Source organism: Chinchilla lanigera, unplaced genomic scaffold (assembly GCF_000276665.1).
Source record: "Chinchilla lanigera isolate Chin_1 unplaced genomic scaffold, ChiLan1.0 scaffold00113, whole genome shotgun sequence".
Classification (NCBI taxonomy): Eukaryota; Metazoa; Chordata; class Mammalia; order Rodentia; family Chinchillidae; genus Chinchilla; species Chinchilla lanigera.
The window spans coordinates 5,541,988-5,563,604 of NW_004955514.1; the positions used below are offsets into that span (position 1 = coordinate 5,541,988).

At 49.9% G+C, this 21,617-nt stretch overlaps 1 protein-coding gene across 1 annotated transcript in view; it reads right to left on the minus strand.

Moving 5' to 3' along the window:
• The window catches only part of Slc2a9 (solute carrier family 2 (facilitated glucose transporter), member 9), a 145,744-nt gene that overhangs the window by 62,403 nt on the left and 61,724 nt on the right, over positions 1–21,617 (minus strand). The window contains exon 6 of the mRNA XM_005408843.2: positions 19,515–19,647. Within this exon, the coding sequence (XP_005408900.1) occupies positions 19,515–19,647 (133 nt within the window). The remainder of the gene's footprint in view (positions 1–19,514; positions 19,648–21,617) is intronic.

The following is a 21,617-nucleotide window of genomic DNA, read 5'->3' on the forward strand; positions in this document are numbered from 1 at the left end:
CATGGTCAGATTTGGGCCCTCAAACATCCAGCAAAATTCCGAGTCCTGCGGGTGAAATGTGCAGAGGTGGAAAGGCAGGAGGAAGGGGACAGGTCATGGAGAGAGACTATGGGGATCCTGCCTGCTCCCTGCCAGGCATTGGCAAGTCACCATAGCCTCATGCACGTCCTTCCTGGGGTTGAGATGGGCCCACGTGACGACATAGTGAAGGAACACCTGCAAAGCCCATTCGTACCCACCTGCGATCTGACTGTAACGTGGGCAAAGAGGTCAACTCAGGACCACGCTGCCTGAGTTTAAATTCTGGCTTCGTCACTTCCTACTCAGTGTGATGCTGGATGGGTCACTTAATCTTCCTGTGCCTCAATCTCCTCCTCTGTGAAATGGACATAGTCATACTGGGGTTGTCACTGTTATTAAATGTCATTACATAGGGTGTCATTAGGATACTACCTGGCTCTGAATAATTAGCACTGTAAATATACCAACACTAACAGTATGTACTTGCTACCATCTTCCCTTCCCCCCATTCTTCTGTCCTTCCTTCCTCCTCTCTTTGGCTGGACCATAGTTGGAAAATGCTAGACCCTTCTATTCGGAGTTGAATTGTGTCCCCACAAGTGTGTATTGAACCCTGGAAACTGTGGGCATGGCCTTTGGAACCAATCTTCCAGAGTGGTGAAGATGGAGTTAAGATGAATGCATGCTGGAGGTCTAGGGACTCTCATCCTGTGTGACTCTGGTCCCTAGAGGAAGGGGAGAAGAGACAGAGACACAAAGGAGGTTAGAGCACTGCTGCTAGGAGCCTGCAGATGCCCAGTGTGATGGTTTAGATGAGGCACAACCCCCAAAGCCCTGATTGGCTCCTAGGCAAGGCTTTGGGAAGGTTGGATCATGGGCGTGCTCTAGCTGGACACAGGGTCTGGTTGGAAGAGGAGGTCACTGGGGTGTGGCCTGGAAAGGTTTCTTTCCCTCCTCAGCTCCTTCCTTCCCTCTGGGTTTCCTGGCTGTCACACTGGGAGCAGCTCTCTTCCACCAGGCCCCTCTGCTGTGCCATCCTGCCTTAGAGCCCGCTGACCATGGACAGAAACCGTGAGCTAAAATAGACCCTTCGTCCTTTGAGTCGTGGGGTTGGGTCCTATGTCACCATGACAAGGAAGTGGCTAAGACACGGAGGACTGCTGGATCCACCCCAGTTTGGGAGAGGTCTCACCACGGCCTGGCCAGCATTGAGCTTCAGACTTCCGGCCTGCAGGACTGTGACAGAATCAACGGATGTTGCCCTAAGCCACCAACTTGCGGTACTCTGTCCTGACCATGTCTGGTTCACACTTTATCATCACCATGAGCATTCTGTCACCTCCTGTGGGAGCAAAGTACAGAACGACCTGGGGGCGGGTGATGAGGCCATCGAGGGGCCGTGGAGCACCGAGCCATGGTCCTTGTGACTGGGTCCTGACACATGCAGTGAGCTCCATGTCTTTTCCGTGGTGGGAACTCAGTGCTTGTAGAAACAGAGACTGTACCAGGTGTTTATTTTCTACTGCTCTTTGGGTTTGGGGTGGGAGATCACCTGGCTTTTAATCCAGGTTTGCTGTATTTTTATTACTCATAGCTGTGGGATCCAGAGTAGGGTGAAGAAGATATCGGGGTCCTACTATAGCTTTATCATATGTGACTATCAGCTGGACCTGGAGCATTTGGAGCATTTGCAGGGTCTGTGCGGGGGGGGGGCGGGCAGAGGAGACCTCACCTTGGAGAGGAGCCCACAGGGCGTCTTTAGTCTCCCTTGCTTGGGCATAGAATGATACCTTGAAGTTTGTGCAACTTACTGGCTGGTGAATTGGGGAACGGAAGTGTAAGGTTTGGATGGAATTAACCCTGAAACATGCATTGGTGGTTTATAAAGAATCCTCCCTGAGAAGCCTCAGATTAAAGAAATAGCCAATGGAGCTGCACAAAGTCTGGACAGTCATAGTCTGTCACCCTGCCCTGGGTACAAGCCCGTCCCTGGCCTCCATGGCCAGTGACAAAGCGCTGCCAGCAGAGATTTTAAAAGGTAAGACATGATTAATTGATCGCCTTGAGCTCAAGATGATATTTTAACAGGAGTGAGAAAGTAGCAGCTTTTCAAGAGAAATTACGCCGTGAAGCATGTGTGGCAATCTTTCTATCATCGTGGGGTTTGGGAGCCAAAGTTATGCACTGAGGTCCTGGAAAAAATACTCTCTTATCTGCACGTTAAAATAAAAACCTCCCAAACAGTTTTAAAAATCTTCCTGCCCAAGTGAAGTGCTTCAGTGGGTTTTGCTAAACTGTGGTTAAAATATAAAAAGGCAACACCTTCTGTGACTTTTCCGGACAGCTGCTTGACACTGGGGAAGATGGAAATTTACTGGCTCTGTTCAGCTGTGGCCTGAATGTCTCCCTTGTGCCTGGGGCTGCAGGGCCAATGCCAAGCGCGCTGAGTCCCACCAGCCCTGCTGTGGCCCCTACACAGGGTTTGGTGACGCTGCTTTCCAGGCTACCACCTTCAAAGCCAAGGCTCAAAGCACCTGACCCTTTCCCAGGTCTTTTTGAGAGGGGGTGTTTTATGAGACAGGGTATGTAGTTCAGGCTGGTCTTAAACTCACTGCATAGCCCAGGGTGCCCTCAAACTCCTGGGGATCTTCCTGCCTCAGCTTCCCAAGTGCTGGGTTTACAGGTGTGTGCCACCACATCTGGCTTCTATACCTTTCTTCTTCTGTTCCTTCAACCCACCCCTCCAGGTGAGCATGCTCCTCCTGCAGGGGAGAAGCCCGAAGGACTGGACACTCACTCAGCAGTGTGGGTCCTGTGGGTGGAGCCTGAAGTGAGGCCTGGGTGTGGGGGGTGCAGGTGTGGGAGGCTGACACAGTATGAGTTCCATCTGTGCTTGGGCTGACTGTCTGGGGACAGCAGAGGAGGCTAGGACTGTCACTCAGCCATACATGGATGAGCTCAGATTAGGCACCCCTGATGCCACCCCCCTGATGCCCAGTTACGACCATAGAACCTGTCTCAGGCTGGGGCTTAGGCCGTGGCATTCGCTTCTCACGGTCTGGGGGCTGGAAGTCTGAACACGGGTGCTGGCAGAGTCGGGTGCCTGGGTGGAGCCCCTTCCGGGTGGCTGGCGGCAGCCTGTTCGCTGTCTGAGCGGTGACGGGAAGCGGTATGCTGGGCTCTACCTCTTACACACAATCCCACCACGGGCCCCCACCCCCAGGCCTCCTCTTGTTGTAGTAGTTGCAGCTCATCCAAAAGTGTTTACAGCTCCTAATAAGCGTTGCAGCAGACAGAGACCAACAAACTGGCGGCACAGGGGGGAGTGGGGATTTGCAGCTTTATTCACGTAGGCGGGCTTGGCTGGGTTCCTTCACCAAAGAGCCAAGCCCCCAGCTCTCAGGGAGCAGGAGTTTTAAAGGATTTACAACCAACTAGGAGGTACAGGCATAGAGCGTTTGCAGTTAGTTGATTGGACAGAAAGTTACAATGAATTTCACCTTCTTAGCATACAGTGGAAACAGGGACCTGAGGTTATATCCTGGGGAGTGGCAGAAACTTAACAGAGAACGAAGGGCTTATGGAAGGCGGGGAAGGGGGACGGGGAAGGGCGCGGGCCTCCTGTCTGGGAGCGTTTTCTTCTGCTCAAAGCTCAGCCTAATCACCTCCAACACCCTTGCCCTGGGTCAGGGGAGAGCACCCGAAGCAGAGGGGAGCAACGTGCAGTCGCGGTGGGGGCTTAGAGGCAGAGCGTCCAGACCTTTGAAGTGTGTCCCTCGCTCCCTCCCTCTTTTCTCTTTCCTTCCCCCTTTCCTCTCCTCATTCTTTCATTTCCCACCCTGCGTTCCTGGAAGACACCAGCAGCAGCTGCCCTGACTTTCCCCCACCAGAGTGGGGCGGGCCTGGCTGTGATTTTGCTGCGGGCTTCTCACACCTAGGAAGCACAGGGGATTTGGAGGGAGGCATCTACTTTGGGCCACTTTTTCACCCTGGGTCTGCAGGAACTGTATTTCTTTCCCACCGATTTTTAGGTGGAGGCCGGAGATCTGCATCTGGAGCAGGAAGGCCGCTCACGGAGATGCAGGGTGCAGCACGGAGCGTGGAGCGGGATGCGCCACTTCCCTCACCTGGTCCTAGCAGCTCAGGCAGCTATTGCAGGGCTTGGGACCCTTCTTGCCAGAAGCTGAGTCGTACTCAGGGCCTGGTGTGCAGCAGGTGCCGAGACCACAGTGGGCAAGGGTGACAGAAGCCTGCTCATCTTTGCTGATGGTTGGTGTGAAGCAGATCCTCAGGGCGGAGGGACCTGAATGTGGGGCAACTGCCTTTGATGTCCCTGACTCCCTCAGGCAGGAGCTATGGTAGGGATTAGCTTGGCCTCAGGAAGAACTGCTTGACATGTGCTCAAGGACGGACTGGCTTTTTGAGTAGTGAGCTTTCCATCCTTGGTAGTATATGAGAAGGCGCTTAATGACCGCCCGAGCAACTGCGCAGGAAGGTAAGTGGACATGGGTCTCTAAGGCAAACCAGCCTCCCAGCAGTGTGCGGATGCCACGGGGTGATGAGGACCAGCTCGATGCAGTACTGAGCAGGCAACGATTAATATTAATAAATGGTCACAAAAATAAATTGATTTGCTGTTCCATTCAGCCCTAGGCCCAATGCTTCCACTAATTTATAAACCAACTGAATGACGTTGACTTGAGTCTCACCGCTTATTGATAAATCATCTCAACCTTGTGAACCAACGCAACAAGAAAAGAAAGTGCTAAGGAATACGATGAGTCTCATTTTTCTTCAGTGAACACATGGCCAGGTATCTCTTCTGTCTCTGTGTGCCTCACATGGAGAAAAATGCAGGGAACAGTATTGTTTGTTTGTTTCAGTCCTGGAAATTGAACTCAGGACCTTGCACTTGCCAGGCAGGCACTTATGCCACTGGGCTATATCCCCCACCCTAGGAACAGCACCATTGACAGTGGTGCTGCGTCTTCTGGCGGCTCTTGGCCAGCAGCTGCAGAAGCTATGCCCTGCCTCAATCAGGAGGCTGGGCCCTATCATCTCTGGGCTGGAGAAACCTCACTGCCTAGGAAGGCAGAACTTCCTGGTGCTGTGAATATTTATGAGTCTTGTTTGCCAACCACCACAGAGAACTGTCAGACCAGAGCTGACATTGATCAGATAAGGCTCAGCCCTGGAGATTCTTCTTCCTGGTAAACTGAGGACATTCAAAAACCATGGTGGGAATTACTGGTTGTGTTTTATTTCCTAATATTTTAAGCATTTTTATTCCTATGGGGCTGAGCAAAGGGTAAATAGTAATGGTTTGGACTATAAATATTTTTCTTTAGTTCTCCAGTCAGAGTGGAATAATGAAGTTTAGAGATTAAAATACAAAAAAAAGAAAAAAAAAATTGAAAGTCTCTCCTAGGCCTTCATGACTGGCAAGACCCTCAGTAGGCTTAATGACAGACAAATCTTTAAGCCAATTGCCAGAGCTGAGACTAGCAAACAGTCTGTGAAGTTCTGGTGCCTTAATGCAAGATAACATGGCAGCTGAGGACTTCGACTTGTGCAAATTCTGCCTAGCTCAGTAACTGCATTTAGCAGATGATCAAGTTACTGACTAACCCTGATCTGTTCCTGTGTTATTTTCCAAAAATGCACTGTTCCTCAGTTCTCGAACCTTGACCACATCACCAGCTCACCCCTAGTGCTTCCAGCAGCCCACAAGCACCCCCATCAAGCTGCGCACCTAATAAAGGCCAAGGACACCAGTGCCTCATGGTCCTAGCCTGTCATTGGGCTTTGACCATCCTGGTGCCCCTTGTAACTAACATATATGTCTTGTCTGTGTTTATCCTGTCATCGTGCCTCTGAACAGGAGATCAGCAGTCCTAGGCCCAATAATGGAGGAGTGGGAGTAGGAGAGGCAGTGGAATCCATGGGGATGGAGCAGACATTGATTTCAACCAGCTGCCCTTGAGACAGAGGAGATGGCCTTGGGAACTTCCGTTACATGATCTCATTTGAAAAAGACATTTGCATATGGAGAGTCACCCCCCAGAGTTCATTCCCCAGACTCCCCAAGTCTGGATAGTTCACCCCAGGTTCCTCCCAGCGCATGCGCCATGCCCGATCTTCAATTTGAAAGTAAGAGACTCCCATGGCTCACACCTCGTTCATATTCCTGGCTATATGTTAATCTCTGACTCCAAAGAACTTGAAAAGGGAATGGAAATTTACATCTGTCAGCTGAAAGCTCTGGGAGGCTCTGGGTGGGAGAGGGAGCCTCAGGGAATGAGGTCCAGTTCTAGGGACAGACTTGTCTATCCAAGGGGATCAGGAGACCATGCAGGCAGGAGCCTGGCACTTACTGTGCACCTACTACTTGCCAGGTTCTGCACCAGGCATCTCGTGGAGTTTTGTGCCAGTCCATGTGTTCTGTGGATGTTGGAAATCAGCCACAGATCTCCCAGGTAGACATGAGAGGCTGCTGCTCTGACCTACAGCTCTCTGATCTCTCTTTCCACACCACTCAAAAGGATGATGAGAAACCGTGAACTAGAGAGGCTGGCAGAATAAATTCAGTTCATCTCCATTAACCTGCAGCTTTAGGGCTTGCTGTGTGCCAGGATGGTGCTGAGGGAAGAGCCAGATGGAGCTTCTGCCCCCAGGCATTAGCTGGAGAGGGGCAGGAGACACCCACTGCCCTCTGAGGCAGGCAGTGACACATGCGGGGAGGGCAAGAGCCTCATCAGACCCCTGCCCACTCAGTGCCCTTATTGCCCTTTAACAGATGGGGACATTGAGGCACAGAGAGATCAAGGCCCCAGGAGAGCTGGTGTTCCTGCTCCTGCACTGCTGGGTGTCCGCAGGTCAGTACAAGCATGACTCCAGGGGTGACACTGACAGGAAGTGGTCAGGACCAGCCTCCTGCATTTTATGTCCACTGGGCCAGAGTTTAGGTCCTGCTTTGCGCCAAACTGAAAGTTTCCCTTGCTAAGCCCTGCAGAGGCCTGCGGGTGAGCTGTCTTTGCAACGATTGATTCGTATCTGTGAAATTAGCAACTGCATTAATATTGTCACTATTAGCCACATTGCTATTTCAATAGAGGTGGCTTTTAAGTGGGCAAACAGCAAGGTGGCCCTGTGCTCACACTGGGGTAGGACAGAGAGCTGGTGTTCAGCTGCGGCTCTCCCCGGTGCCCCTGTGTGACCTGGGTGATCATGTGACAGCTAGAAGCTCCGTTCTCTTTTGGAAGGATTTAGAATGAAGCCCAAGAGGAATAAGACTGGGCCACCTCACGGAGGGACGCTCTGTGCTTGGGGCTGTTCACAGGAATCAACTGCCATGATGTGTGTTAGGTGATAAGTCCAGCGATCATCCCTGCTGAGTGGTGGAGACCCCTGCTGAGGGGAGGCAGCAACAGTGGGTTGGAAACAAGCTGTCTTGGTCACTTTCCCATCACTGGACACAGTGCTCTACACTCAGGACTTAAAGGAGCAGGTGTTCATTTTAGCTCACGGTTCCACAGGTCTCAGTCCTTGCATGGTCAGCCACCCCCTGGAAGGGCCTGGCGGAGGACAGCTGCTCACATCATGGCGGACAGGAAGCAGAGAGGAAAGGAATGAACTGAGGAGGGAGATGCATCCTTCCAGGTCATGCCCCAGGCACTGTCTTATCTGACCAGACCCGACCTCCAACAGCACACTTAGCTCTGAATCTTCTGAGGATTAATCTGCTCATGAATACAGCACCTCTATGACACAATCACCTTTTAAAAGCCCCATCTCTGAATACGTGATTCCTATGGAGGACATTGCAGACCCAAGCCAGAACACAAATAACAACAGCCACAGGCACACTCCCTGGTTGGTGTCTGCCCCTGCCATATACATCCACAGTTTAGGATTCACCGTCCAGTTAAGCACAGGCCCCCAGCCTCTCTCCCTTCCCTGGAGTTCAGGCCTGCCCATCCCCTCACCCTGCTCAGCTGCCACCTTCTCTGAGAAGTGGTCCCTGCTCTCCCCCGAGAGTCCCCTTGGCTCCCAAGTGCTTCTTGCCCGGCAGCTCTCAACATGGGCTGAGACTGTGCTCAGTGTGAGGGCTGCTGCTTTCTGCTGGGCTCACTCCTGTTGCTTCAGGCTCAGAACCTGTCTGGATTTTGCTTCTTATTTTACCCTGAGGGCTTAGCACACTGCCTGGCACACAACAGAAACTCAGCAGTGGCTCTGAAGGCTGCTGGGACCCCAAGCATGGACAGTGGCTTTCCCTGAGCTGCACACCAAGCTGCGATTTAACCTGTTGCTGAGGGTTCCTAGAGGAAAAACGTCATGGAAAGATTCTGTTTGCAGTTTCTTTAACTTTAGCTCAAGACTGGGTTTACAATGCATCCCAAGCCCCTCTGGCAATGATGTTTTGTGGACTTCTGTGCAAGTCAGCTCTGCCTCCCCTGCAACACTGTTTTGCTTCTCACAAAGGCAGAGTCTGGGGAACCAGTTCTTTCACTTGTCCTGGCTGCCAGGAAGCTCAGAGAGAAGGCTGATGCTTCCTCCTGAAAAAATAACAGAAATACTTTTGGTGACCTAGCCAGTTTCTAGGCATAGCTCTGAGTCCTTTGTGTGAGTTAAATCACTGAATCTTCAGAACCATCCAGTAAGATCAATACCACAGCCTGGGGAACCAAGCGAGGAGCTGCACAAAACCAGAGAAGAGCAGATGGCAGGACAGGAGCCCATGTGGCTGGGCCTAGAAAATCTGAGCCCTTAGCCTCCTTCCTGTGTTGCCTGTTGGTACTGTTTTACTTTGGTGGGGATTTTTCTTTCATTCTGGGCCATGAGTTTAATCTACGATGCACGTACACGTGCAGGCGTGTGTGCACACACACACACACACACACACACACACATACACACACACACACACACATACATACACATACACACACACATCCCACTTCCAGTATTTCTTGGATTTCTACAGGGTAGGAGTTTCTAATACTTGTTACAAAGCAGAAAAAAGAAGTCTCTCATGTGGCTGGGTGAGTGCTAACCTCAAAGAGCCAATCTGGTGCTCTCTCTCCCCCTCCACTCATCCATCCTGTGCTTTCGTTTGGAAAGTCTCTGCACTGAGGAAGACTTTTCAGGTACCGAGGTAGAAACTACCCACACAGAAACATCAGAGAGTCTGAAGCAACATTCTGAAACCTCTCTCTAGTACAAAGGGCAGGACTTCTCATGAAGCTGCCACTTCTGTGTCCCTCCCAGCCTCCTCCTCTGGTTAAAGCCACTCTGTGTCCTACAGCATGGACACCTTTGTGGCCATGGGCAACCCGAAGTGTGCCCAGAGCTAAGAGCTAAGTGCCGTGGTGAGCTGACTGCACACGTGGGTGTTAGGTGTGCTTTGGTTTCCTTTTTTCAGTCAGTTGTTTAGTAAACACCCACTGCATGCCAGGCACAGCTCTGGAGGAGGAGGATGTTTCAGCAATAAGCAAAGCAGGATAGGTCTTGGTTCTCATGGAGCTCTTCCTTCTGGTGGAGAAGAGAGATACTGACCAGTGGAACATAGAAACACACTGATTCAGGTCACAATGAGTGTGAAGAGAAAGATACATCAGGGAAGGGGACCGTGAGAAGTGGGGTATGATTTCAGCTACTACAGATGGGGGAGATATTTGTGCAAGACGCTGCCTCAGCAGGGGCTCCAATGAAGAGGAGGATGTGGCCTTGCAGACACCTGGGGAAGAGCTTTCCAGGCAAAAGAGACAGGGAAAGACTCTGGGAGGCAATGAATGTACCAAGGGCAGTGCTCGGCTTCCTGCTTATGTCGGGCTGGGCCTGACAAGTGGCCTTTTACACTTGTCCATATCACTGGGGCTAGAAGCCTGCAAACGACGCTTTCTGACTTCTGTGCTGCTGACCTGGTCAGATTCCACTTGTGACAGGCACTGCTGTGAAGCTGCAAGTGGGAGGAAAGATTTTCTCTTCCGCTCCTACCCAAGTGGTAGCTCTTGCTTGACCTCATTGGTCACAAAGCCCCTGGCCAAATTGGTGACAGCAGCACCAGCATCTGGCCAGCGGCTGCAGTTGTGTGTTCAGCAGTGGGGCAAGGGAGGTGGGCTTGCGGCAGCAGGGTGACCCAGATGGACCCCTCTTGGTCCTCCAGTCTTTCTGTCCCCTCCATAATCATTTCCCTATTGTAAGGGCCACTCTGTTTGAAGTATTATCCTCTGTATTCCTGAGTGGGACATGAGCAGTGCACCTACTGTGTGACCTTGAGTTAACCTCTCTGAGTCTTGGTCTCCTGATCTGTGAAATAAGAAGTCCAAACTTTGTAGCCCATTCTGCAGGTAAGGATTAAGGACACAGACACAGTAAAGCTAAATGCAAGGTGCGGGCAGGGCTGCATTCCTTCTGAGCCCTATGGGAGAATGCATTCTCTTGCTTCTAACTCCTGTGGCCTGCCCGAGTTGCCTGGCCCACAGCGGACTCCTGTGCCTTCAAAGCCAGCATTATCGGGCCAATCCTTTCATGCTGTCATCTGTAGTTTTACTTCTCTGCTTCCATTTCCATTTAAAACAACCTTGGTGATTGCACTCAGCTCAGCTTGGTGGTCCAGATAACCTTCCCATCCAAAGGCAATTGATTATAAGCAGGAGGGACACGTCAGCTGAAATATCATATGATTTCTCCTCACATGAGAAACCCAAAGCATAAATAAATTAAAGAGCAAAATAAAAGGTAATAGGAAATAGGGAGATGGATCTTTTGCAAATGGGAAGGGGACCAGGAGATGGAGGGAGGGGAGAGAAAAAGACAGGAAGGATGAAGATGTGTTATGTACAGGTACACACCCACCACAATGAACGTAATTATTATATACTGCAGACACAAACTAATAAAAATAAAAATGAAAACAAAGTCAGTTAATTAGAAACTCCAATTTCTTCAGTGACCTTAATGCCTTTGTCATATACTCTAACACAATCATGGGGTCTGGGAATTAGGAAATGGACACGTTTTGGGGCAAGTGCCTCTTACACTAGCACCTCTCACACCAGCACATAAGAATAACTGGACAGCAGAAGCCATGTTCAAGCTGAAAGACTCATTAAGCTCTCCTAATCCGATCACTTGTTTATAAAGCCAAATTCACAGCATGTGGAGGATTGGTGCTGGTACACCAGAAGCTAGAGCTCAGGTGTGCTCTGCCCCTTCCTGCTGGTAATCACATGATGCCAGGGAGGAGACCATGATATCAAGGGCATGTGAGCAGTGGCTGCCCTGGGCACCAGACACCTGAAGGATCCTCTCTGTCCCCAGAGCAAGGCTCACTCCTGACAGCGGCCCAGGACTAGTGGCGGAAGTGCCTGGGACATCATCTAGTTTGTCCATGGCTGTGAGCAGGCAAGGACTCAGGATCCAGAGGGGTGTAATCTGGCCACTCTGTGGCAGAATTTGGCCTTCCTGTGGGGCTTTTGAGCTCAGCTGGCAATCTCACTGTCCCTGGATGGGATTAGGATTTCCTGACAATGGCACGTCCTGCCTCCCTGCTGTGTGAGTCTGGTGGGAGAGGATACGTAGGCTCTACACCAGCCTCTGACCCAAAGTGCCTTTGTTTTGAGGTCAGCACCTCAAGGAGCTGGCCGATCCTCAGGAAGCATCTCACCCAGTCCTTAGGGCACAGGTGAGGAATCCAGAGAGGTCTGATGACAGAAGCAGACTCCACCCTATGAGACACCCAGGTCCCATGGGCTCTCCCACGCCTGGGACCTGGAGAGCCCCAACCAGACTAACTCCCGAAAAATCAAGGGTGAGGACCCTCAGCCAGCACCAAATGCTGTTCTGAAGCTTGTCTCATTAAGCAGCTGCAGGAGCTGAATCTCCCCTATAGACACATCTAGAAAAAGCTGATGGGACCCAGGGCCTCATAAAATTTCCATTCTCCTCTTTCTTATGAGGAGCTCTGGGGCTCACAAAACATTAAAATGAGTGCCGATGCCATCTCATTAAATGGCCAGTCTGTGAAGACCGACTTCTGGGATTTGGGGATGTGTTCTGAATCCACCAGGTATATCCACGAGGCACGTCCAAGAGCTCTCACTCATTAGCGAGGCAGGCTCTTATCTTGAGAGCTACAAGATGGGGCAACCATCTGAGTGCTTCCTTCTAGAAAGTGGAACCATTTGCTAGAACTCCCTACAGTGGCCTGAAGGCTTGTGTCCCCTCCAAATATAAGGGTGGACCCACCCAGCCGTGCGGTAGTCTTAGGAGATGTCCAGCTAGCAGATGCCCTAGCTTGTAGAACTGTGAGAAGTAGATTTATTATTTATAAATTACCCAGTCTCAGGTATTCAGTTGCCTCAAAGAAAATGGACCAGGACAGTCTATTTCATGGAGCATAGGATTAACAACTCAGTAAACTCGGCTCCAAGAAACTTGTGTCAGGATGGGGAGGAACAAGCAACTCCAAAAGAAAGGATAAGCATTGGTTACAGGATGCCAGCACCTCATCCTCTCAAGGGACCTTTGGGACAGACCCTGTCCTGGGACAGAGAGGAGGAGGGAGAAGGTTCTTCTCCAGCCTTGTACCTCTTTGCATGACCTTGAGGTCTCAGCGGTGCTTGAGATGCTCACAGCAGCTTAGGAGCTCATTCCCTTTGTGCTCTGGATAAAGTCTCCTTGATATACCAGAGTGTTTGTTAATGGACAGAAGCCAAGATTATGGCACCACAGCTAAGGCTGCTACAGCATGGAGGACACTGCAGAGCATCCTCACATCCGTGATGGGATGTGATCATCTTTCTGCACCCTGAACATAAAAGCTTATGTTATTCCCACTTCATAGGTGAGAAAACTAAGCCTCTATCTGAGACCGTGGGCAGCTCACTTGGGGTTACACAGCTATGGTGCGTGGAAGGGGAGGGTGGAGCAGCTCATCTGACTTTCAGGACACACTGGGCTGCATGCTGTGGCATACAGCAGACTCCCCAGAGAGCCCTGGAGCATAAATTTCAGGTGCAACACCATTAGGTACAAAGAAGACAAGAGAAAGGCGTCCACTTAACAGCTTCCACGAGGAGGACTCTTAGGGAAAATGCCATGTGGGCTGAAAACAATATGGGGACACATGCCTGGGGCAGGCTGGGTGTTCAAACAAAGGAAGGGCTGCTCTGTGCACACTAGAAGGAAAAGCAACTGGGGCTCCGGGGTAGACGAGAAGGTGGAGGGTTTGATGAGCAGAGACGACGGAAGGAAACGGGAGGCTGTGGAGAAGCAGGGCACACACTCACACTGGGAGCCTCCACACTGAAGCCTCCAGCCTTTATCTCTGTGACTAGATGTGCATGATCGCTGTCCGAGGTGCTAGTAATCTCCTTTGGGATATTAACAAAAAAAGCAGCATGCGAGAGAGCTGGTACCCAACAAGCAGAGGAGGCTCAGAGGACAGGAAGTGCCAAACTTCAGAGAAATCTTGAAGAAGGCTACGGACTTCCCAGAGAACCCCAGGAAACTCTGATGCACAGGGATGTGCCACCCGTGGGTGTGATGCAGCCTGGGCTTTGAGGTATCCTCAGCAATGCTCTGAATCTAGAGTCAGCCACTTGCTCTTTGGAATAGACACGGGTGAGCAATTTCCAGGCACACTCTGTGCTCTGAAGTGGGGGTTTGTGTAGGCCCTTGGAAGCAGGGTAGGAGGGGGCCCATCTCTTACAACTGTCCCTTTGCTGTGTTCCCCTCCCACCAGCTTCCTTTCCATCCAGAAGCTCTAGGATGCACCTGGTCCAGGACTGGATGCAGGGACTCTGGGACATCAGTCCTTTCCACTCACTCTCACACCTTAAAAAGCAAACAAAGCCATTATTGGGAGCCTGAGTCTCCCCTCAGGGGACTGCAGGTGTCCAGGACTGAGAAGGAAGCCAGTTCCTACTGATCCACAGCTGTTGCTGACCTCCTTGGATGATAAAGATTCATTACCAAAGTCACAAGGAGAAGCCCTTGTGTTCCCACCCAGCCTCACCTCTAAATACACTCGAACGGGTGTTTAAACAGTGGCACATGTCAGCAGCCTCCTTAGCACCCAGAATGCCCCAGTGTGAGGGGATAGACCCTTCCGATGCACTCTCTCCCTACAGGGGCAGAGTCTGTCCTTAGCCACACCGCCCTACTCTTCCTCCCCCTTAGGAACAAACCTGCCTTTGTGGCAGCAGTTCTTGGAAGAATGCCATTTCCCAGCCTCCCTGACAGCAGAGGCTGGGTAGGTTGTGTTCTGACCAAAGTGACTTGGGCAAAAGTGTGTGCCATGTCCCAGAAGAGTTCTTAATCCTCTTTCCCCTTCTGGCTGCAGTGCAGAATGATAGCAGCCCCTTTGGGCCATCCCAGAAGCATTTCCCTGTCACATTTCTCTGGTAATATTTCACTTCTGCTCAAGTCCCTTTTCTTGTGGAAGAAATTTGGAGTTTTCCCCAGTTTTTAGGCACTAAGCATGTCTCTCAGGCAAGAGTGGCATAAATAAGTAAGATCCAGGGGCTGGGACCTAATCCTTATCCTTATCGTCTATGAACTAGGACAGAGGATGGATGAAATGTCTGATGACACTAACTCAGAGTCTCTCTATATTGCAGTCTTTTGCTGTCTGACTCTGCAGACTTTTCCACTCTGACTCTGAGTTTGGCCACGGGACTTCATCCAGCCAAGAGCATTTCAGGTTTGAAGTTTAACAATCTACTGCGTCTTCCTCTTTCTCTCTTGGAGCTGGGTGACCACCATGAGAATGTACCTGACCTAGCCTGCGGGAGGATGAGCCACATGGAACAGAGCACAGGCCAAACTGGATCAGCCAGTGACTGCAGTGGGTGGACTTCAGCTGACCCCAAGAAGAATTTCAAGGCCAAGCCCCATCAAGATTTATTACCAACCACACAACTGGCCTGTAAAATTGTGAACAATTTAAGCCAATGAATTTTGAGGTTCTTTGCTATGCAGCATTATAGTAATAGCTGACTGCTACAAAGTCCCCCTTTCCCCAACATTTCCAGTGACTAGGGAAGGCATATCCTCCACAGGGCCAAGCAAAGTGTTTGGTAACATAGTGTGTGTAGGCTCCAAAGTTGAAGCACCAGTGCTACCATTGCTACTTTTATGTCCTTGAACAAGTAATCACATTCTCAGTTCTCTTCTTTTTTTCTCTTTTCTTTTCTTCCCTTTCCCTTCCCTTTCCTTCCCCTCTCTCCCTCTCTCTGTCTCTCTCTTTTCTTCTTTCTTTTTTCTGCCCCTGTCTCTTTTTCTCCTTCCTTCCTTCCTTCCTTCCTTCCTTCCTTCCTTCCTTCCTTCCTTCCTTCCTTCCTTCTTTTGGTCCTAAAGCAGGAATTAAAATGCTGTCTACCTTTCCTTCTACTTTTTTCATTATTGTGAAGACTGAACAACCTAACGCAGGTAAAGTTCTTAGGATGAAGTAGCTCTTGGTACAGATGAGCCTTTTTAAAGTGCACATGTCCATCTTGATAGTACCTACCCTCCCTGCTGGAGGGCAGAAATATCATCTCAGGTGCCTCTCTCTCCCCCATCACTTGGAAGAATACCCACCATGGTAAATATCCACTATTTTTTAGTGGATAGAGTGAAATTAAAAGTCTTATTACTAGGAATATAAATTTCAATATTCTATTTCAACCTGAGGACAATATCTTTGCTCTTTTTATACCGTTTATGTATAATATTTAGCATGATTTACACCTGTACTTCTCCCTCACTCTGTTCTGCTGTGAAATAAAACATTACAACCTTCTGCACTCTACATTTCTGCCCTTCTCACATTTCTGTGTACTGCCAGTTCCAATGGTAATTAAATAAAACATTTCTCAAGTGTTCCTCCTGAGTAGGTTGAAAAGTGCTGTTATGGTTTGTGTCTGGATGTCCCCCACAAAGCCTCAAGTGGTCTTGGGGGGAGCTTTTCAGAAGCGGCTGAACCCAGAGTTTGTGATTGGTTCATTGTGTAGCGCTGGAATTAGGGGTGTGAGTGCTACACCTGCCCTAGGGCAGGTAGCCTGCATACAATACATACAATAGAAGGCAGGAAAAGAGGCTTGCTCCTTCCTGATCATGTGGTACAAGAGCTTTATGGGAATGGCTTGTGGGAAGAGATTGAAAAGGTTCAGAGATGCTGGCTGAAAAAGTAGAGCTGGAATGCCTTAGGCTGTTCTGTCTGGGAGAGTGTGGGCAGAGCTCAGAAGACCAGAAGGCTGATAGAAATCTGGCAAGTGAAGACCAGGCTCAGGAGGTTTCTGCTGGGAAGAAGCACTGCATTGGCTGTTGGACTCCAGATCATGTGTGTTATGGCTTGGCAGAAAGTTTGTCTGCATTTTGCTCATGTCCAGAGACTTTGCCTGAGACTGAGATTAAAGGAGACAGAGTCATTAATCCGGTAGAAGAGATTTCAAGGCAGTATAATGTTGAGGGAGTGGCATGCTACTGTTGGGGGTTTTTAGCCAGATTTATGTTGAGAATAAAAAGCAAAGAGCCCAGCAGGATGATTTAAAACACTGCAAGTTTGGCAAGAAAGGAAAGTTTGGACTGTAGAGATGGGGCAGAGTAGATCCTGATTGCTGAGAAAGAACAGAAAAATAGAAAAGATGGCCTGAAGCCATCACAAGAAGTAGCAGGACTCTACCCTTTGCAGCCTCAAAACTGCAAAAGTGAAAGAGTTTGCTTACAGGAGAAAGTCACAGAGTACCACATTCCAGAATGATGGCAGCATAGAGAATTTGTTCCTCAGAAATGGAATCAGAGTGCTCAGTAATCCAGGCACTTGACCCTTACAGCTGAGAGAGAGGGAAGCCTGGTTGCTGTTCCAGCTGGTAACAGACTTTGGTACCATCCATGTGGCACTGGTTTTAGGTGCATGTAGAATGCAAGAGTTATGGGGTTAAGAAGGCTTCTACCCTGATTTCAGGTGGTCTTGGAGTCCAGGCAGTGTGTCCCTGAGAGGGCAAAATGTGAAGCTGTGAATGTGAAGCCAAAGGTGAAGTGAAGATCCCAGAAGTTTGGAAAAGCCAAGAATGTGGATCATCTAAAGAAAGCTGCAAGGAGGGAGCAAAGTGGGCCTAACAAAGGAGCCTTTGGAGCTACTACTATCAGCAGTGCTATAGAGGTGGAACCACGCAAGCCCTTCAGAGTTCATGACTTGCCACAGATTGCCTTGGATGCTGCACATGGAACTATGGGACTTAATGTTTTCTTGGCTAGATTTTGGACTTGCTTTGATCCCATTCCTCTGAATCCCACTGTCTGTAACTTTTGGAACGGAAATGTCTATTGTGTGCCATTGAATACTGGAAGTGTTTAACTTCCTTTTCATTTGTACAGGGGCTTGCAGCTAAGAGTTTGCCTTAAATCTCAGAGGAGACTTGGGACTTGGACTTTTTAGCACTGCTGAAACTGTTAGGACTTTGGCAACTCTTGCAGATGGACTAAATGTCTTTTGCATAAATTGATGTGCATGAGTTTTTGGGGGGCCAGGAGTGGAACATTATGGTTTGTGTCTGGATGTCCCCCAAAGCCTCATGTGATCATGGGGGAGTGGGCTTTTTGGAGGTGGCTGAATATAGAGTTTGTGAATGGTTTATTGTCTAGTGCTGGGATTGGAGGTGTGAGTGCTACACCCACTGTAGGGCTGGTAGCCTGCACACAATATAAGGGAGGAAAAGAGGCTTGATCCTCTCCCTTTTGCTGTCTTCTGCTGCCTTGAACTGTTATCCCTCTGCTGTGAAAATCACTGAGAACCTCTACAAACTGTGAAATAAATAAACCTTAACCTGTGGATGTTGGGTATTTTGTCCCAGCAATGAAAAAGTAACTAACACAGATGTCCTCCCAGGTCAAGAGGAATGGCATTTCTCTGGAGGATTTGCTTTCTTCCAACAAGCCCAGCTGCCTCTTAGAGTCAGGTCTCCTGGGCTCTTTCTCAGCTAGTCTTTTTCCTCAGGCAGGGCTATTTTTCCTCCAGAGTTTCCACTCTGATTAGCGTCAGAAGCCTGGCTTTGGCAAGGTTCCCCCCATCTGGCCACATAGAGTCACAAAGCAACAAACATCTTCCCCTACCCAGTGTCCCACTGTGCATGGCCAGAGTAGCAGGAAAATCACCTTCTGGTTCCAGACCTTCCATGACTCACTGACGGTGACATTAGGGCAAGGATTCTGGGAGGAGAGGGGCTCACATCCTAACCCCACCTCAAGCAGCAGGTGAGAGTCTACATATGCGGCCACCATGCTGGTGATAGTGGCCACCATAGTGGCTACCAGATCTTCAAAGGCCTCTACAGACCTTTATAACAACCATAACCTTGGACAAGTAACCCCCCCATGCCTCAGCTTCTACCTCCACAAAATGAAAGTGATAACACTGTTCTCTGTCTTCAGTTTAAGGAAACATACATGAGAAAGTGGATCTGAACCATAACCTGCTAGATAAATACAAGTATAGGCAATGTTTGATGTTTCATTATACCATTTATTGATTCAGAAAACAGTATGAGTTTCAAAGATATTGCACAAATTATATGTAATTCTTTTTTTTTTCCTGTTTTTTTCCTGAGTATTAGTGAAATTTAGATTAGATGATGGCATAGGGGAAAAAAAAAAACCCTAGAGAGTCCTCAGGAAAATGATAGCAGATAAAATTTTGAACCTCATGCACTCTTTCTAATTTATCCCTTACAGCAGCTGGGCAAAGGCGGTTTATGTCACTTCCTTTTGACAGACCAGGGATCCCTCGCTTAGGAAGAAAGTTAAAAGACTCATTCAAGATAAGATGGTGGAGCTTGTACTTAACCACAAGGATGTCAGCTGAGAGATGAGAAAGGGAGTGTGCCTTTGACACTGTATATCTGTAGGCAAAAGGATTTTGGTTTTTTTCGGTGCTCTGTTGAAAGCTTCTGATTCCTCAAAGTCCTGTTCTGAGTTGGATCCAGTTCTCCACCACCAGGGAGCTGAAGGGAAGCCCCTGAGACCACTCTAGCCCATCTTGAGCCTCACTTTCCTCTTCTGAAAGTGAGTGCACTACTGCCTCCCCTGAGGGCGGCTGGGAATGTCCTGGGGGTCACTAAATGGAAGCCCTCTGTCCAGTGCATGTGACAATAGCCTCATTCTGTGCTCGCCTCTTTTTCTTTGGTTGCAAAGACAGCCGAGGTTGGCATGGAGAGGAGGAAGGGTGGTTGACGTGCACACAAGCTAGGAGGAAACTGAGTGCCATCATTTTAGGTGGTAGCAGCGAGCAGAGAGGTGGCCATGGAGACTGCCTGGCTGGCTTTCCCAGACTCACCAGTGTCTTCCAGGTCCTCTCTGCTCCTCATGTGCAATGAGGTGTCTAGAGGCACCCAGTGCTGCCCTCAGAGGAGAATCAGAGTGGCACCCCCTCCTGTGTCCATCAGCCCAGCTCTCAGGCTGGCCTGACCCCACACACAGGCTGCAAGTAGGTGACAAAAGGCGGTCCCTACCTTTCACAGCTCCTGCCTCATTGTGCTTCTCAAAGAGCAGGTAGTGCGGGCTCTCGGGGAGAAAGGGCAGGCTCAGCAGCTGGACAAAGGCGGGGACCACGATCACCCCAAACAGGTACGGCCAGGTGCTCTCCTGAGGGAGGAGAAAATGGGTCACATGGGAGCCTGGGCCCTGGGCCAAGCAGCTGTGACATTGGAAGTCCTGCCCAGCACGAACCCAGGAGCCAGCGCTGAGGGAGAGGACTGAGCTGGAGGCCACCAGCCTGGGTTCAGGGCATTTCCCATGCACAAGTGAGTGCCCATCAGACAGTGATCCACGGGAGGGTCACTCTGAAAAGCAGGTGGCTGAGGTTGGCTGTCACTTAGGGGGTGCCAGGATCCTCTGACACCCCAGACTGTGGGCCGCTGTGACAGGCCCGAGAGCCTCCCAGAGCTCTTAGCACAACCACCTCCTTGGCTGCCACTGGCAGGAATCCCATGATGCCTTGTGCTGAGACCCTCACACAGCAGGGGCAAAGAGGGGAAGCCTGTGCTGTCATCATGGTGCCTGCGAAGCTGTGGTATGTGGCCATCTCGCTCTTGTGACGCTGCAGTAAGCCTGGCTGGGGCTCTCCCAGGGACACAGAACTGGGGCGCAGTCTTCCTTCAGGGAAGGAGGACTTCTCAGGTTCCAGCACGTGGTGGGGGCAATGGGCACCACTCAAGGGGCTCTTTGACTCTCTTCAAGCAGGGAATGGTGACAGTCACCTACAAGGCCATGTAACTGCAGTGTGGAGCCCAGTGACGATGCCCATCAAGGTGGTCTTCTTCCTTCTCTGCCTGCTTCTCACCCAGGTGACAAATAAGCTCTCACTGTGCAGCAGAAGAGAAATTGACCTCCGGGCAGTCCCTGGGGGAAGCAGGATGAAAGCCAGAGGCTCCACACCAAGTTCCTGATGCGATCCTGGTGACAGAGACCCTGTGCAACTTCAAGGATCCTGCTGGGGTAGAGCTGCAGGGACCCAGAAGTGCAGAGCTGGGAGGAAAGGGGTCTGCCAAGGGCAGAGGCCAGGGCTGGCCCAGTCCTGTCTCCTCAGTGTCTTCGGTCTGCCTCCTTTCTGAACTTAGAGTGGATGTCTGTTCACAAAGTGCTATCGGTTCCACTGGGCAGCACAGTCCTCCCTCCACAGTCTGAAGTACGAGCAAGGTCAAGGTTGGCTGCTCTGTTTGGGGGCCTCTAGCTAAAAGGCCAGTGGAGGAAGCAAAGAGATCTGGGGCTGCTGAGGCGAGAGGGAGCAGGCAGCGTGAAGCAGTGCTCATGGGATACGGCTTCCTTTTGGGGTCAGGAAACATTCTGCAATTACATAAGACCGTGGTTGCATGGCTTTGTGAATATTCTAAAAACCACTGGGTCCTGTGTTGTAAAACTTGACATGATACATGAATTCTATCTCAATTAAAATTTTTTACACTTCAGAGAGAATGGCACAGTGTCAACCTCCTGTTTTAGTGGGTTGCACATTCACAGAATCAACCAACCGTGTGTCAGAATCTTCAGACAAAATTGCATCTGTCCTGACCATGTGAAGACCTCCTTCTGGTCACCACTCCCTAAACAGTGCTGCATAACAACTAGGGACAGAGCGTTTGCATGGTGTTGGGTATTATAAATCACCTAGAGATGATTTAAAGTATGTGAGAGGAGCCACGCATGGTGGTGCACGCTTCAGAGGCTGAGGAAGGAGGGTCACAAGTTCAAGCCTATGTAACAGGCTGGGGATTTAGCTCAGCGGCAAAAGCGCTTGCCTGGCAAGTGCAAGGTCATGAGTCCAGTTCCTGGTACTGGAGAAAAACCAAAAAAAAAAAAAAAAAAAAAAAAAGCCTATGTAACTTAGTGACTTAGTGAGATTTTATCTCAAAAGAAACAATGAAAAGGGCTGGAGATGTAGCTCAGTGCAAAGGCTCTGAATTAAATTCCTGGCACTGAAAAAAGTATGGTGTGTATCTATCTCTCTCTCTCCTTCCCAAAAACCTAAAGACATCATTCACAGTGGAACATGTATACTAATATTTATAGCAGCAAAAGTAATAATAGCTAACTAGTGAAAGCAGTCTGTATGCCCA